The sequence below is a fragment of the Grammomys surdaster genome, unplaced genomic scaffold (assembly GCF_004785775.1).
Source record: "Grammomys surdaster isolate TR1022 unplaced genomic scaffold, NIH_TR_1.0 125946, whole genome shotgun sequence".
Lineage (NCBI taxonomy): Eukaryota > Metazoa > Chordata > Mammalia > Rodentia > Muridae > Grammomys > Grammomys surdaster.
This window is the reverse complement of record NW_021620768.1, coordinates 3,496,128-3,513,982: the sequence shown is the minus strand read 5'-3', so window position 1 is coordinate 3,513,982 and position 17,855 is coordinate 3,496,128. Positions and strand designations below refer to the sequence as shown.

The window sequence follows — 17,855 nt, the reverse complement described above, 5'->3', positions numbered from 1 at the left end:
GAGGTCCAAGGACAATTTTCTAGAAGGTTCTTTTCACCTTAAAGCAGGACCTTTTTCCTGTGCTGTGTGCTTCCTGGCAATTCTCCTGTCTCCACATTCCACCTTGTTTAGGAGTGCTGTCATTGTTGATGTGACTCGGCACCTGGCTTTTTACAAGCTTCTGCCAGCCTGTGCCCTCTGACCCTACTGTGCCCTGCGACCCTACATCTTGATTGAACTCATGTTGTCAGGCTTCATGGCTGACACTTTTACTCATCTTTTCAGCACTTGCCCCAGTTGTTAGAACATTTTGGTAAGGACTAGGGGGTGTGGCCTTGTTGGAAGAGGTGTGTCATTAGGGTTGGCTTTGAGGTTTCAAAAGCCAACACTATGTTCAGTTAGCCCTTTCTCTGCCTTGTGTTTATGGATCATCACACAGAGCTCACAGCTGCTGCTCTAGAGCCGTTCCTGCCTGCTTGCTTCCATGCTCCCCACGATGGTCATGTACTCCTAACACTCTGAAACTGCAAGCAAGCTGCTAATTAACGTAAAGAAGACTTTAAGTTGTCTTGGTCAAGGTGTGTAACTGGACTTTTGGCTACTTTGTCGTCTCTTCTTCCACCCTTCACCCACCCCTCTTCTTCTGCCATTTCAACCTCCTAATACTAGGAAGGAGTGAAGAAAGATAGAGGAACAAGGAGGTGGTGATATTGTTAGACTACTTCCTGCCGATTGGGGCCACCGAGTTCCTTGGAGCAAGTTTGATCCTTACCATCAGTTTATCTAATTTCTTCTTCTTATCTCTTTGTGTACAAGTACTTAACAAACAGCATCCAACCACCAGCTGGCCAGCAGGCCCCTCTAGTGGGGCTCTAGCATTTATATAGCCTCTGAAAAGTTCCCAGAATTCCAAACATCACACACTAGCAAAAACTCTCCGAAGCTGGCAAAATCACAGTCACCTGCTGTGAAGCCCCATATCCTCACACCTGGGATTAAAACAAAAACAGCCCTATAATATTTCTGTGTCTTTAAAGAAACCAAAAGTCTCACTACAATGGTGTCTTCACAGCAATAGAAAAGTAACAGAGACATCCAGTTGCAGGAAATGAAAAAGAGGAGCTATGAAGACAGTTAACCAGGGCCATGTAAGCCTGATGACCTGAGTCCAGTCCATGGAAGGAACAAGCTGACCCAGGAGCTGTCCTCCACATTCAGACATGCTGCCACACATGTAACAATAAAAATAAAAATTTATTTATTTTTGGACAAGTCTCACTATTGTAGTCCTAGGTGGCCTGGAACTCACAGATATCCACTTGCCTCTGCCTCCTGAGTACGGGGATTAAAGGCCTGAGCCACCATTCCTGGCAAAAAACAAAACCAAACCAAAACAAAACAAAACAAAAAAACCAAAACAACCAAGAAGAGCTGTTTTTCTTTTAAAAGTTTGTCTACTTCTCTGCTTTCCTATGGCATCAAAAATCTGTTTAGTGATTACAGTCTGGCCCAAAGCAGCTGCTCAGTAAATACAAACAACTGAGTTTCTCCCGTGTCCCTTCCCTCCCTTCAAACTGTGAAAAAGGGTTGTTTGTATCAAAAGATGGCAAGCCCACGATTGGCCAATATTTCATAAGTCTTGCCCACCTTATAAAGCTACTATAGCAAGAGAATCTCTAGTAAAGATATGCCAAATCTTTTCACTTTCCTCTACCTGGTAAAGCTTTGCTTACAAAAAGCCTTGCTGCATCCCAAGTAATGGCCTGCTCTTGCAGCTGACCCTTTCCCTCTCTCTCATTTCCTTTTTGAGGATTCGTTTAAAACTAGTCAATCTCAAAAGATTCTGAAGCTAAGCTCCCAACAGTGAGGCGGAGTCAGTTACCACTTGGCATTAGAACAAAACCTAAGTGAATTTTCAGTTTGGGTTGTGGCATACCGTTTTTTTTTTGTTTGTTTGTTTGTTTGTTTGTTTGTTTTACAAAAAGAAATTGGCGGGTGGTGGTGGCACACGCCTTTAATCCCAGCACTTGGGAGGCAGAGGCAGGCTGATTTCTGAGTTTGAGGCCAGCCTGGTCTACAGAGTGAGTTCCAGGACAGCCAGGGCTACACAGAGAAACCCTGTCTCGAAAAACCAAAAAAAAAAAAAAAAAAAAAAAAGAAATTGGCTTGCCAGGTTACTCTTACTTTGTTCATGTATTTCTTTGTGCAACACTGAGAATATTCTTTTCTAACAAAAGCAGATAACAGTGCCCATCAAATACCTAAGTTGACTACATCAGAATCAAAGATGTCCTACATCTCCTTGGATAAACCATACTAAGGGCTGCTGTTTCCTGAAGCTTGGTTCAAATCCTTCATCCTTGGGTTACTGTGTGGTTCCATCAACTCTTGTAGTCCTCAGGAACTCACAGTGGAAAAAGGATGTCTATCCTTCAGGCTGCCCCTACTCCTTGCTGTTTTCATCACCAGTGAAAGAGTTGGGGCAAGGAAGGGGAACTCAGCCAGATTCAGGTGAACCAATATCTTGGCGTGACAAAAATTGGATTTGAGTGAAGAGCAATTCTGACGATAATGAAAATAATGCAAGTGGAACATTCATGCAAAACAGTAGCCTTTAATACTAACAAAGACCCTGCAGAGTGAGGGACCCTCAGAGTAGTGCCAGGCCAGCCTCTCAGGACCCTAACCCTGAGCCAGGAATGGAAAGATCAGCGTATTGACATTAATGTTGGACTGTCCAAGACCTAAGCCACTCATTTCTTCTTCCTTTCCTCTTCTCAAACCACTTCTGTTCACCTTTCACATCCTTGGTTCCTCCCCCTCCTTTCCCTGCCTCTTTCTTCCTTTCCTTCCTCCCCATTCTCCTTATTCCCATCATCTACCCCTCGAGGTGCTACCACAGTTCTCCCCTCTGGAGCCCCTCAGTCTGCCTCCCTCAGGTCTAGCCTCCAGGTTCAGGGTGAATAGGAGGCAAGAAATGTTCCTCAGCCCAAGGAGCACTTGTTGCTGTTCTTCTTGTCAGACGTTTTCAGGTCAGTGCTTGAGGGCTTGCTGTTGTTTCCCTAGAGTTAGGAAGGTGGAAGGATCAGGTGTGTGAAGGGCTGGCAGAAGGACTAGTCTATAAACTCAGGACACCTCCACCCTCTCCCAACCCTTCCCCCCTCACCCCCAGCCCCACTTGGCATTGTTCCTTCTCCTCAATTGTGTTTTTTTTTTTTTTTAAATGAGATAGGGTTTCTCCATGTAGTCCTGGCTGTCAACTCATGCTGTAGACGAAGCTAGCCTTGACCTCAGAGATCAGCCTGCCTGTGCCTCCCTAGTGCTGGCATTAATGGTGTTCTCCACAGGCACTTTTGAGTTTAAACAGAGAAGTGGAGGATGAACTTGAACTCCTGCAGCACCTCGTGGTGCTGGGACCATAGGTGTGCAGTACCACAGTACACTCCAGTTGCTTCAGTTCTTGCAGACACTCGCAGTGGTACTCAGCTGAGTAGAACCAACTCACCGATCGTCGGCCTCCTGTCTTGAGCAAGATGTCTCGAGCCAGGGAACTGAAAGCCTAAAGGGTAAAGTGCTTAGCTCAGGTTGAAGGAGGGGATAAACCTCTTAGCATCTTATCTCTTGGAGGGTGGCTCTCACCTCATCCACATTCACACTGGATTTGGCACTCGTCTCAAAAAATCGGATTCTGTGCTCTCGAGCCAACTGTAGGGGATGAGGTAGGAAGGAGAGAGCTGGATAAAGGGCAGACGCGAAGCATTCAGCGATGCCTCCTCACACTGGTCTCCCAGCCCTGCAGCAGACAGCCCAGCCTGACTCACCTTCTCAGCCTGCTCTTTCTGCACCTTCCGCTTGGCCTCCATGTCACACTTGTTTCCCAGCAGGAGGCGCTCCACTCCAGCAGAGGCATTCTGAAGACAGCAAAACAAGCAGAAGGTGGGGCTTTCCTGTAAGTCCTGGGCTTAGAAAACTGAGGCAGGAGGATTGCTGTGAGCTCAAGACCTGTTTGGGCTACACATTAAGTTTCACACCAGCTGGGGCTACTGCAGAGTGAGACCCTGTCTCAAGAAGAAAACAAAAACAAACAAACAAACAAACAAAACAAAACAAAGGAGGGTTTGGGGCAGGAGAAGGCTCAACAGCTCTTTCAGAGGACCTGGGTTCAATTGGTGGCTCAAAACCATCTGTTACTCCAGTCCCAGGAGTCCACTACCCTCTTCTGACTTCTGAGAGCACCACTGGGATCTTGGTTCACAGATATAGATGCAGGCAAAACACCCATACACAAAAAATTAAAACTGAAGCCTGCCCATTCTAACACCCCACCACCCTTCAGGGGCTATTTTATTCCCTCATTTCTTTTGGAGGCATCTTACCTCTTTGATGCTTTTCATCCAGTTCTGAATATTCTCGAAGGATTTCTCATCTGTGATGTCATATACGAGGATAATGCCCTAAGGGATGGTAAAGTTCACCTTGGACCATATTTCCACTTAGCTTCTGTTGTCCTCTAAGTGACCATCCAAGTCCGGTCCGTGGGTCTAAACACAGGTCACATGGAGCTCTCTGTAATGTGCACTGTGCCCTCCTCCTTTATCCCTGATGCTAATAACCCTCTGTACTCATGAAATTACGACCAACTTTAGCCCATGTCCAGACCCACACCTCATACCATGGCTCCACGGTAGTAGGCGGTAGTTATTGTCTTGAATCGTTCTTGGCCAGCCGTGTCCCTGAAGCAAAAGTTTTCATAGAGTGAGATAAAAGCAAAAAGTCTCCAAGGGGAAGTCTTTTCCTAAAGACTCAGCTTTTGCAACACTGGAGGTGGGGGGCTGAAAGGAAAAGACTCAGGAAACTGTAAAGGGGAAAGGGAGAAAGACCATTGGGTTGCTATTCAGAGGTTACAGGCCTGGGAAACAGGATGTCTCCTGTTTACTCATAGATGCCAAGCACTGTCTTAAGTGTCACTTTATGTGTGTGTGTCATCGTATCTAACCCTCGCTGTATCATTGTGAGGCATGGCTCATTTTCCCCGTTTTATAAATGATACAACTGTGCGGAGGAGGATGGGTAACTAATGAAGGTCAAGCAGAAGTGAAGAAGCAGTACCAGGGTTGAGACCCTATCTGCTGCTGCTTCTCTGTCATATGAGAAGGCTCAGTAAAGGCTCATAGTGCTCAGCACCTGTGTGTCTCCAGCCTCCTTGAGACAATCAGGTTACACTTCTGTATGTGGCCTGTGCTCGCTAGAACTTTTAAAGTTATTTGTGTGTGTGTGTGTATGTGTGTGTGTGTGTTTTAAAATAGGGTTTTTCTACATAACCATGGCTATTCTAGAATACACCCTGTAGACCAGGCTGACCTCAAACTCACAGAGATCCGCTTGCCTCTGCTTCTGGAGTGCTGGGACTCAAAGCATGTCCCAGCACTTACACCCAGATTGCTCTCTAAAATTAGAGAGGAACAATAGACTGGGAGTCGAATGTGTAATTCTTCAACACTTAGACCCTGTTTCTACATCATAGCTCAAAAGACATTTGTTTTCAAGTCCAGGAAAAGACACAAATGAACTGAAAGTGGGACACCAGGAAGACAGCCGCAAGGCCAGCTGATAGCTGACTGAGCAAAATGGATAAATTAGGTGATGTACTGGACCAGGGGAGAAAAGGAAAGAAAGCAAAACAGAAAGACCAACATGGTGCCACATGCCTGCACATGCCTGTAACACCAGGACACGGGAGACAGGAGCTAATAAAGATCTTTCTTTCTCAGCTACATAGTGAGTTCCAGGCCATCCTGGGCTACATGAGACTTTGTCTAAAAACAAAACAAAACAAAACAAAACAAAACAAAACAAAACAAAACAAAACAAAACAAAAACACCCAGGAAACCAAAACTAAACTGAAAAGAAACAAAGTTAAGGAAGAAGAAATGAAGGGGGAGGGTGTGAGCAGGAGAGAGGTGGGTCAAAGGGCAGTCTGGACAACGGAGCGGGCAGCTTACTTACCAGACTTGCAGTTTGATCCTCTTCCCTTCTATTTCTACAGTTCGGATCTTGAAGTCAATTCCTGGGGTGAAGGGTGTGAAGCCAGGTAGAATGTGTGAAAAGTATATGGGAGACAGCAGGGGGGTGGGTGTGGGTGTTGTATGCTGTGCCTGTACCTCCACTGGGCAGGCACTGGAGGGAGTGACCTTGCTGGATATGTAAACGGGAGAGCTTTTCCAAAGCTATATTCCTATGGTAAGCATACGGGTTTTCCTCAGATTTTATGACGTTTTGGAGATAAGTGATGAAACTCTTCAGCGGGGTTAAAAGCCTGCCAGCTGACAACTTTCCCTTTCATCTCTTCCTCACTTTCCCGTTCTTCTTTCCCCCTCCCCCAACAGACACTACTGGTCCTCCACCGGCCCTGCTAGCCCTTCATAGAGAGGAATGAGAAAGGCAGCTGATTGAGTCTATGTGACTTTACTAGTGACCTAGGCTTGGAAGTGACAGATGGGGGCTTCCTAAGAGTCCTCTGGAGAATTAGTTCTGACTCTGAGAGGGGGGGGGGGAGAGAGAGAGAGAGAGACAGAAAGAGAGAGAGAGAGAGAGAGAGAGTGTTCTCAGTCAAGAGGAGATGAAGAAAGATGAAGAGGGAGGGGAGGAGGGAAAGGATATTCTTCTTATTGGAATTACTGGAAGTCTGGGCACATCTCCCAGGCCTCTAGAGAGAAAGATGAGTGCCGAAGCTTACTCAGGGACTCCAAAGTCCCCTCGCTTCCATCTTCCTCACTCCCAAAGCACACCCAGCCACTCTCTGCAGTACCTTGCTGAGGGTACGGTGGCTAGAAAGATGATTTGAAGGTGAGGCGGATGCTGGAGGAAGTTAGAAGCCCAGTGGGTCAGTAAGAGGCCAACAGAATTGGGAAGCAGGGAAAAGAGGAATCGTGAAGAGTGGATCTAGAGAGTTTGGGTGAAGGGATGGGGTGAAGAAGGAAGCAGATGGAAAGGACAATGACCTATGTGGATTTGGAGAGACAGCATTAAGAAATGGAGAGGGTGGCAGCAACTGGGGCCACCTGGAAGCCTCAGAGAGGTTTGAGGTTTTGAGTGTTATTCAGGGACGTAATGGGGGATGGGTCTGGGGTAGGGGTCGAGAGACTGGAAATTAGTGTCTTTCTCTAAGGGGACCAAAAAAGTAGGTTACTTAGTCTTTCAGGAGCCCATGTGTGAGTGTGGGCGGGGGCAGGGGGTGGGTCTGGGGTCCAGCCAGTGGGCTCACCGATGGTGGAGATGTAAGTGCTGTTGAAGTTGTCCTCTGCAAAGCGAATGATCAGACAAGTCTTGCCCACCCCCGAGTCCCCGATCAGCAGCAACTTGAAGAGGTGGTCGTAGGCTTTGGCCATGGCGGACACTGGGGGCGCCGGGGGGAGGGGTCGGGAAGAGCCAACACTGGTAGGCGGGATCGGAGGGTTGGCAAGCAGAAACCGCCGGAGTCCTAGCCAGGAAGTTTTCCTCCCTCTCCGCCCAGGCCCCGGGAAAAGAAGAGAGGCGGCCCTGCTCGCGGCTCCACCCCTCTTCGCCAGTGGAGAGGCCTGTCCAGCTCCAGCAGTCCGGGCGCTGCCTCCCCAGCCTCGGAGGGCCAGTTTCCCTAGCCCTTCCCATTGCCTTTGGCTGGCTGTCTTTCCCTCTCTTTCGACCGAATTGGAAAGAGGAATTTTAAAAGATTAAGGGAAGAAGGAAAGCATTTTACCAATGGTGGAGATAGGGGTGGCACTGGAAATTGATAGAAAACTGAGGCGTTACTCATAGGCTTTTGAGTTTATGATAAAGGTCCTAGGACTTTGTCAGCAGTGTGCTACCTAAGTCTACAAATCCCAATCCCCTTTGAAAAGAAGCGGGTTGGGAGGTTAGTATGCTGGATCCATCTGCCCCCTGGTGGCGCACAGCGAAGAACTGAAATGATTAAAAAAATCAGCCCCGTTATTTACACTCAAAATACACAGAGCCGATTCACATTCTGGAGCGAGCCTAGAACTCAGTAGCGCAACTTGGCCTTCAAGACCTGGTAATCCTACTTCCTCAATCTCTCAGGTATGACGATTACCGGTGAGCGAGCCATCATGGCCACATTTCCATGGCTACTTACTTCCTTTATTTATATCGAGTGTTTTGCCTACATGTGTTTATCCACTGTATGACTAGCATGCCTGCAGAGGCTACAAGACAGCAACGATCCCCTGAAACTGGAGTGTCTACAGGTGTTGCCATGTGGCTGCTGGGAATTGAACCCAGATGCACTACAAGAGCAGTCAGCGCTTATCTTTTCAATCCCATTTAAAAAAAGAAAAGAAAAAGAAGAAAAAAGAAAGGGAAAAAGAAAAGTGCTTTTCTAACAGATGAGTACTGGCCCTGAGAAAGTGTCTTTATTTGTAACATTATGTTTGCCATATGTTACATTTGTCCTTTCAGAAACACAATGTATCAGTTACCTTTTTTCCCCCTGGAACAAAATACTTGACAAAACAGTTTATGAGAAACATCTTGTTTCAGCTTACAGAAGGCAGTCTGTCATGATAGTGGGGGCATGGGGCATCCGGTCACTTTTCATCCAAAATCAGGAAGGAGAGAGATGACTGCTGGTGCTGGGCTCCTCCTCTCCTTTTTATTCAGGAGAGTGAATGGTGCCACTCATTGTCAGGTAGGATTTTCTCACCTCAAATGATCCGATCTAGAACTTTCTGACAGACATGTCCAGTGGTTGGATTCCTAGGTGATGTTAGATCCTGTCAAGCTGACAATCCATATTGACTATGACACACAAATAACTATTCAGTTGATTTTATTAATTTATTCATTCATTATATTTATTTGTATGTGTAGGCACACATAATGTTGTGTTTTATAAAAAGAAAGAGACCAGAGATATGTAAGGTGTGGGGGAAGGGGGTGCCTGCCTCTGTGGGCCCATGCAGGGGCATCCCTTCCCCATGAGATACCATAGTATATTCTATAGTATAGAATAGTGTTTATTCAGGGCGTAGGGAGGGAAGTTGAGGGAGTAGAGACAGAGAAAGGCGGCGGGGGGGGGGGGGAGAAAGGGAGAGGAGGAGAGACACAGAGAGAGTAGAGGAGGCAGGCCATGAGCACTCTGGGGGGAGAGGGGAATGGGAAGAGAGGGGGAAGAAGGCAAGGGAGCAGGAGCAAGAGGAGAGAACAAGAGCGAGAGAGTGAGGAGGGGCAAGCAGCCCCTTTTATACTGCTCAGGCATACCTGGCTGTTGCCAGGTAACTGTGGGGGGGAGCCTAGGCAAAATGCCAACACATATGCCATGGTGAAAGTGTGGAGGTCAGAGGGCATGCTGCAGGATGCCGAACTAAACTTCCCCAGAGCCGGCTCACCGCCCAGTTTATTTTGTTGAGGAAGGTCTCTCTCTCTGTTGCCCAGAACAGTTTCCAATTTGTAGGATCATGTGATCATTTGTACTCAACCCCCTCAATAGCTAGAACTGCCATGATCCACGTGCACCATTGTGCCTACTTCAATATCCCAGTTCGACTGTTGTATTTTTTTAAATGGCGCTGGGGATTGTGCCATGCTGGGCAAGGCGCTTTCCTATTGAGCTACACTCTGGCTTCAATTCCCTACGACTTGTTCCCCAGGACTCATTACATTTCAAGCTGTAGCACAGACCTCGATCAATGACTAACCCTGTCCTTTAACTCACACTGACGACGTCCAGGTATGGTGGATTCGCAGTCCCAGCACACAGGAGACAGAAGCAAGATGAGAGTTAGACATGTCTAAGGTCAGCCTACTCTTAGTAGAGAGTTGCAAGCCAGCCGGGAGACCTTGTGATTGCTAATCTTGGTTGCCAACTTGACATACCTGGGAAGAGGAAACTTTGAGGAATTATCACCATTGGATTGGCCTGTAGGCACATCTATGGGGGAATTTTCTTTTTTCTTTTATTATTAGTTTTTAAATTTTAGACAGGATCTCTATCTCTATGTAGACTTATTTATCTTTGTGTGTGGATATTTTGCCCTTGCATGCTTGTACATGTAGGGTATACATGCCAGGTGCCCTTGGGAGGCCAGAAGGTTGTGTTAGATCTCCTGAAACTGGAGTTACAGGTTACAGACAGTTATGAGCCTTCATAGTAGTTAGCCACTATGTAGGTGCTAAGAATCAAACTCCTAGTTCTCTGGAAGAGCAGTCAGTAATGCTAACCTCAGAGCCATCTCTCTCTAGCCCCAGGCATTTCCCTGATTGCTAATTGAGGTCAGAGGGCCTAGCCCTACTTATGGGAGGTGCCATACTGGACAGGTGGGGCTGCTGTATAGGAAAGGGAGCTGAATGTGAGCCTGGGAGTAAGGCAGTGGGACTCCTTGGCTTTAGTTCCCTCAATAATGGACTGCGACCTATAAGCCAGATAAGATTATTTCTCACCAAGTTGCTTTTGGCTAGGATGTTTATCACAGCAACAGAAGAAACTAGAATGGACCCTGTCAAAATCTGTGTTAGGGTGGGGTGGATAGTGTCATAGTGCACACCTTTAAACCCAGTGTATAAACTGACAGGACAGCAGCTCCATGGTATGGCTAAGGGGGAAGGTTTTTACTATAGATAGGAGAGAGAAACATCAGGAAGAATCCAGAGCAAAAAGAGAGAGAAGTAGACCAAACATGGCCAGGGCTATCTGTGAGAGTCGAGAATAGCAGGAGACAGAATAGTGAGCATAGCCTGGTTTAAGAAGGATGAATAGATGGGGAAGGGAAGCCCTCCCCTGGAGGCAGTTTAGGGTAGAAGGAGGAGGTGGGAAACCTAGTGGACTTGTGCAACAGGTACTTGTGATAGTGAGAGGGCCTGGAGGCTAGCTTAAACTGATATGCAGATAGGCAGCCCACACACACACACATACACACACATCCCTTCTGCCAGAGGTAAGGGAAATGACTCTTTTTGGTAGGGAACCAGTTTTACAACTTCCTGAAGAATGCTGGCTTTTAACCACTAGAAATCCCTCTACATACATTCCAGGTTGAGCCTATTTCTGGGTATCTGGTCTGCCTTTTTTTTTTTTTTTTAAGATTTATTTATTTTATTAATGTGAATACACAGTTGCTGTGATCAGACATACCAGAAGAGGGCATCAGATCCCATTACAGATGGTTGTGAGCCACCATGTGGTTGCTGGGAATTGAACTCAGGACCTCTGGAAGAGCAATCAGTGCTCTTAACCACTGAGCCATCTCTCCAGCCCTCTGGTCTGCCTTTTGGAGTCTGGGGAATTGGGAGTTTTCCTTATGACCTGATACTCAGCACTCCAGAGGCAGAAGGATCTCTGTGAGTTCCAGGATAGCTAGGCCTATGTAACAAGTTCCAGGCCAGCCAGGTATACATAGTAGGAGCTTGTCTCAAATAAGTAAACAAGAATAAACAACAGCACTGGACTTGTAAATGTTCAGTCATAGATGGGGACAGGTAGGATCCAATGAGTAGGGCCAGCCCCTTGATGGATATTAGTAGTCGATGGTTCCCTGGGAGAGTAGATGTTATTGTTTTTAGTGGCACAGCCACCAGTGAGTTACCAGAGTCTAATGGACAGCTTTACCACCATGACCCTGGTGGCAGCCCTGGTTAAACTCATCAAAAAAAACAAAACAAAAGGACACAATGGGAAAGGAACAAGTTCTGCGGAGCATTTTGGAGAGAAGGTGGTGTGGTGTGGCAGACTGTATTATATACATCTATGAAAAGAGTTTTTAAAAAGAAAAGCTGGGCGGGGCGGTGGTGGCGCACGCCTTTAATCCCAGCACTTGGGAGGCAGAGGCAGGTGGATTTCTGAGTTCGAGGCCAGCCTGGTCTACAGAGTGAGTTCCAGGACAGCCAGGGCTACACAGAGAAACCCTGTCTCGAACCCCCTCCCCCCCAAAAAAAGAAAAGCTGGGGGCTGGAGAGATGGCTCAACAGTGAGGTCCTGAGTTCAATTCCCAGCAACTGCATGGTGGCTCACAACCATCTGTAATGCGATGATGCCCTCTTCTGGAGTGTAGGTGTACATACAGACACAGCATTCATATACATAAAATAAAATCTTAAAAAAAAGAAAGAAAGAAAAAAAGAAAAACTAAAAAGAAAAGTTGGGCATAGTGGGTATGTACCTTTGATTCCAGCTCTCAGGAGGCAGAGGCAGGTGGATCTCACTGAGTTTGAGGCTAGCCTAGTCTACAGAGTACATTCCAGGATAGCTATGGCTCTGTAGAGAGACCTCATCTTCAAACAAAACAAAACAACACAAAACAAAAAAACAAAAAATAAAGGTGGGAGTGCATGCAGGGGGAAGCTGGTGAGATGGCTCAGTGAGTGCATAAGGGAGTTTGCCACCAAGCCCAAGGACCTGAATTTAATACTCAGGACATACATGGTAGAAGGAGTGAATTCACTCCTGAAAGTCATCATCTTATCGCACATAGGCACTATACCAAGACTGCACACAAGTGCGTGCCCACACACACAAATTAGAATGTAATTAAAAGTTCAAGAATAAATAAATAAATCACACTTTAGTTTTCAGGGGCCATTCTTTTTTTTTTTTTTTTGGTTTTTCGAGACAGAGTTTCTCTGTGTAGCCCTGGCTGTCCTGAACTCACTCTGTAGACCAGGCTGGCCTCGAACTCAGAAATCCACCTGCCTCTGCCTCCCAAGTGCTGGGATTAAAGGCGTGCACCACCACTGCCCGGCTACGTTCATAATTTTTTAAAGTCTAGTTTCTTTTGTATCTGGCTGTTTAATTCCAAGTTGCAATTCTCTTGAATCTGGTTATAAATTCTTTGCTCACGTTTCTGGTATGTTAGCTGGTCTACTTCATTCCAGTCTTACCTCATTACACACTCTCCTTAGCTCTCAAAGCTTCGGCAAGGGTGACTGTCACCCCACTGTCACCCCTCAGTTACACCAAGCCTCATGGCTTCATGCATGTTACAGAAGCCCTCTAACAATGAAACTACATTGCTGGCCTCCCAAGATTTCTTTTTCTTTTTTAAAAAATTTATTTCATTTTATGTATATAAGCATACTGTTGGTGTCTTCAGACACACCAGAGGAGGGGATCAGATGCCATTACAGATGGTTGTGAGCCACCATGTGGTTGCTGGGAATTGAACTCAGAACCTCTGGAAGAGCAGTCAGTGCTCTTAACTGCTGAGCCATCTCTCCAGCCCCACTCCCAAGATTTCTACTCTTTGCAGCATTACTACCCAGATAATGAGAAGGAGAGAGATGAAGACCAAAGCATCCGTCTTCTCTAAGACAATGAGCAAAGGTCTACTTGTTGGGACTAGAGAGACGGTTCAGAAGCTCGAGGCTGATGCTGCTAATGTGGGGTACCTGACAGTTCTCAGCATCCACGTTGGAACTTACAACCACCTGTAACTCAGTTCCAGGGAAACCAGAGGCTTCTGGCCTCCTCTAACATCTACACTTCATGTGTCTCACATGCCCACACATACACACTTTTTAAAAAGTGATAAAAATAAGAATCTTTACAATGTCTACAATGTTCCTATAGAGGAACAAAGATGATCAAAAGCACCTGTAGGCTTTATTAATCCTGAAGAAAAAGGATGACGCAAGTTCCCTGAACTCCCATCAAAGTGTGCTGACAAAGGCTGGACCAGCAGTTCTCCAAAGGAAAGCCCTGTGCTTGTGTTTTTATTAATCTCAGTAATGTCATCCATTCACCGTGTCTGGTACCACTGTGTTATCATTGAAACTGGCAAAAATCTAGACTGGAGAATCATTGATAACTGATTGTAGCATATTATTCCTGGAATAGAGTAATTTTAGAGGGAGTGACATTTAGGCTGAAATCTGAAAGACAAGGAGCCAATGTGCAAACATCTAGTAAAAAAGAATTCTTTTTTTTTTTTTTTTTTTTTGGTTTTTCAAGACAGGGTTTCTCTTTATAGCCTAGGCTGTCCTGGAACTCACTCTGTAGACCAGGCTGGCCTCGAACTCAGAAATCCGCCTGCCTCTGCCTCCCAAGTGCTGGGATTAAAGGCGTGCGCCACCACTGCCTGGCAACCCTAGTGGTTTTCAATCTTTGTTTTGCTTTATACAGTTCCTCCATATTGTGGTTGCCCTCAACCATAAAATTATTTTTGTTGCTACTTCATAACTGTAATTTTGCTACTGTTGTAAATTGTAATGTAAGTATCCATGTTTTCCAGTGGTCTTCTGTGGCCCCTGTAAAAGGTCATTTGACCCCCACAGGTGGTCATGGAAACCTCTTCAGTAAGTACACTGAGCTTCATCCTCAGCCCTTAGTCTTTTGTTTTCCATTTATAATGTTTTCCTTCAGATAAGAATTCTTGCCGGGCAGTGGTGGCTCACGCCTTTAATCCCAGCACTTGGGAGGCAGAGGCAGGTGGATTTCTGAGTTCGAGGCCAGCCTGGTCTACAGAGTGAGTTCCAGGACAGCCAGGGCTATACAGAGAAACCCTGTCTCGAGAAAAAAAATAAATAAATAAAAAGAGAACCACTAGGGTAGATCACTGCCTACAAAGGACAATGCCCTGGCTTAGATTCCTAACACCCCACAGCACACACTCTAGGTATCACAGCATGCCCACAACTGAATACTTTCAAGGTAGACACCCTAAGGATCAGGAGTTCAAGGTCAGCCTGTGACTTGAGACACTGTCTTTTTGGGTGCTTCAGGAGTGGAGTCCTGGAAATCTCTCTGTAGACTAGGCTGGCTTCAAACTCACAGATATCCATCTGCCTTGCCTCCTGAGTGCACCACTACTGCCAGGGACCAAGACACTGCCCTTAAAACAAAAAAAAACCTTGGTGGTGGTGGCATACTAGAGTCAGCACTGCGTCAGAGGCAGGTGGACCTCTGAGTTCAAGGCCAGTCTGGTCTACAGAGTGGGTTCCAGGACAGCCAGGGCTATACAGAGAAACCCCATCCCTGCCCCCATCATCCCTATTTTCATACTTCGGCTCACATGATAAATTGCAGATACACAAATATCATAGGAAATTATTTTTAGTCTAGGAAAATGAATTTCATTTTTAAACCTAGAACCTATTTCAAAAGGTATCCAAAAAGAAAAAAAAGCCGGGCGGTGGTGGCGCACTTGGGAGGCAGAGGCAGGAGGATTTCTGAGTTTGAGGCCAGCCTGGTCTACAGAGTAAGTTCCAGGACAGCCAGGGCTACACAGAGAAACCCTGTCTCAAAAAAACAAAAAAAAAACAAAAAAAACAAACAAAAAAAAAAGAAAATAAAGAAAGAAAGAAAGAAAGAAAGGTATCTTTGCCATGTTTATTGCCAAAATCCAAAATCAACATGTATTCATTTAAGCTTGGACTATTTATTTATTTATTTATAGACACTGGAGTTCACAGATCCACCTGCCTCTACCTCCCAGTTCTGGAAATGGAGGTGCCATTGTCTGGCTTGAACAGTTTAATTTCTTTTTTTTTTTTTTTTTTTTTTAAAATGCTGGACTTTTAAAGATTTATTTATTTATTATTTATGAATACACTGTAGCTGTCTTCAGACACACCAGAAGAGGGCATCAGATCTCATTACAGATGGTTGTGAGCCACCATGTGGTTGCTGGGATTTGAACTCAGGACCTCTGGAAGTGCAGTCAGTGCTCTTAACCACTGAGCCATCTCTCCAGCCCGAACAGTTTAATTTCTTTGAGCAGCAACACACAAATCTGTACAATGCGGTAATAGTTACAAGCAGCTCAATAGTTAAATAGGATACTTTTTGTTTTGATTTTGTTTTTAGAGACAAAATCTCTTGTAGTTCTGGCAGTCCTAGAACTTGCTAGATCAGGCTGGCTTGAACTCAGTCCCTTCCAGGCTTTGCCAGAATGCAGTGATAAAGGCGTGACCAACCATGTCTGGCCTTTAATTGGTGCGTTAAAAGCAATGCACGTGTCAAGCGGTGTAAGGATATTTGATTCTATTCTTCAAAGGTAAAGAATTGTAAGAATACAAAGTCAGGCTCTATTGTTAGCACTGGAAAGCAGCAGCAACAACAAAACAATAGCGGTAAACAATAGGGTTAATTGCAGTGGAGCAAATATGAACAGGATTTGATTTTTGTTTTCATTTTCAGACAGGGTATCCTGCAGGCCACTCAGACCTCATATTTGCCCAGAGCCCAGAATGATTTCTTGTCCTCCCGCTTCATCTTTTGAGGTTCTGAGATTACAGCCTTGAGCCAATGACACCACCACTGAGCCCTGCCCTGCCCTGCCGGGTTTAGGCTTTGCACATGCTTATCAAGCACTCTACAAACGTAGTGCACCCCCAGCTCCAAGCAAGTATTTCATTTAAAAAACGTATTTACATCTAGAATTGTTAATCAGGGTAAATCAAACCAATTGGAAAATGGTAAAGAATATTGGTAACTGAAAATGTTCTGGATAAAGCACCTCGCTGGTGTTCACCTATGCTGTTTCCATTACACTCTATCAAAGAGTAGTCGGAAATTTTAAAAGAATCAATTTTTCTCTTCACAGCAGCTAAATCCTGAACTCAAAATAGAAGCTAACTCTCTCACCATGGCTACGCACCCGCAACACGAGGAGCCTTTACAGACCTTCTAAAAATGGAAGTCAACGTACATCCCATTGCATTCGAACACAGTGTAGGACCTTCCCAAGATGGCGAAACAACACGGGCGCGTCACTTCCTGTACCATACCGGATATAAGGAACAGGATTTCCGCTTTCGCTCCTTTCCGGCGGTGACGACCTCCCTACGAGAACATGCCTGTGAGTTCCTTGGTCCAGGTTTCGACAGAGAACTCGCTCTTGTGTCCGCACTGTCCACTTTCGCTAATTGCAGATCGTACAGGGTCCACATTCATGCTCTGCGTCTCTTAGGACAGTAACCAGAACCGCGGAGGCTCACGGGCCACCCGCGTAGACGGGAGCGGAGAGATAAGATGGCGGCCCAACTACGCAGACACCGGGGGCGGCGAGGGGCGAGTTCTCCTCGGTGTGTGCCAGTGGGGTCTCTTTTCCATCATCTCTTTCCACTGTTAGCTTCTAAGTCTCTGCATTTCTGCCCCTCTTAGCTCGCAAAGGATCTCCTTCATCCCTCTCCAGAGGAGGAGAAGAGGAAACACAAGAAAAAGCGCCTGGTGCAGAGCCCCAATTCCTACTTTATGGATGTGAAATGCCCAGGTGAGGAAGTGGTTTTCAGCTGTCCGGGAAAATTAGTACTAACGGTTGTAACTTAATTTTTGATTTTCTTACGAGTTTAGAAGTGGTAACTTGGAGAAGAATGAAAGGAGTTAACATTTTTGTTGGTCTCTCTTTTTTTTTTTTTCCCCAGGATGCTATAAAATCACCACGGTCTTTAGCCATGCACAAACGGTAGTCTTGTGTGTTGGCTGCTCCACTGTCCTCTGTCAGCCTACAGGTGGAAAAGCAAGGCTGACAGAAGGTAAGTGTTGGGGTTTTGGATCGTAAGGTGAAAGAGATTGAGTAGAATGCAAGCCTTCAGGCTAGCAAAGCCGGCTGCACTCCTGTGATAAAGATTTAGCACTCTGCAGATGAAGCAGGGTCAGTGGCAGGCTGTTGTAACATTTGCATCTTTTTCTTCCAGGATGCTCCTTCAGGAGGAAGCAGCACTGAAAGCCCCTGATTGAAGATGAGTGGGAACCTTCCCAATAAACACATTTTGGATATATAGTGTTTGTCTTGTTTAACTGGTAGGAAGTGGTGCCTCAAGTATTCCAGGGCAAACAGAAGAGTGGTCCTTTTGGGTCAAGTAAGTGGCCAAACACCCAGAGTCTATTGGGGGCATTTTTATCTAGATTCATTGTGCAAATCTTAGACCATGGTTTAAAACTGGTGTT

The 17,855-nt window shown here is 45.8% G+C and overlaps 2 protein-coding genes across 3 annotated transcripts; one reads left to right on the top strand and one right to left on the bottom strand.

Annotated features, from left to right (window-relative positions):
- Window positions 1-2,573: 2,573 nt before the first annotated feature.
- On the bottom strand, window positions 2,574-16,658 carry Rab13 (RAB13, member RAS oncogene family). 2 transcript variants are annotated; one of them, XM_028753087.1, is made up of 8 exons: window positions 16,551-16,658; window positions 5,987-6,047; window positions 4,652-4,712; window positions 4,356-4,433; window positions 3,801-3,890; window positions 3,619-3,684; window positions 3,485-3,538; window positions 2,574-3,041 (listed from the first exon to the last, which is right to left on the bottom strand). In XM_028753087.1, exons 3-8 carry the CDS (start codon window positions 4,652-4,654, stop codon window positions 2,964-2,966), a joined length of 369 nt encoding a protein of 122 aa, XP_028608920.1. In that variant the 5' UTR covers window positions 4,655-4,712; window positions 5,987-6,047; window positions 16,551-16,658; the 3' UTR covers window positions 2,574-2,963. The 2 variants fall into 2 exon arrangements, with proteins under 2 accessions (XP_028608920.1, XP_028608918.1); XM_028753085.1 differs by lacking the exon at window positions 16,551-16,658 and adding an exon at window positions 7,245-7,498.
- Rps27 (ribosomal protein S27) lies at window positions 16,659-17,688 on the top strand. Its single transcript, XM_028753088.1, has 4 exons — window positions 16,659-16,764; window positions 17,070-17,178; window positions 17,330-17,440; window positions 17,603-17,688. Exons 1-4 carry the CDS (start codon window positions 16,759-16,761, stop codon window positions 17,629-17,631), a joined length of 255 nt encoding a protein of 84 aa, XP_028608921.1. The 5' UTR covers window positions 16,659-16,758; the 3' UTR covers window positions 17,632-17,688.
- The last annotated feature ends 167 nt before the right edge of the window (window positions 17,689-17,855 follow it).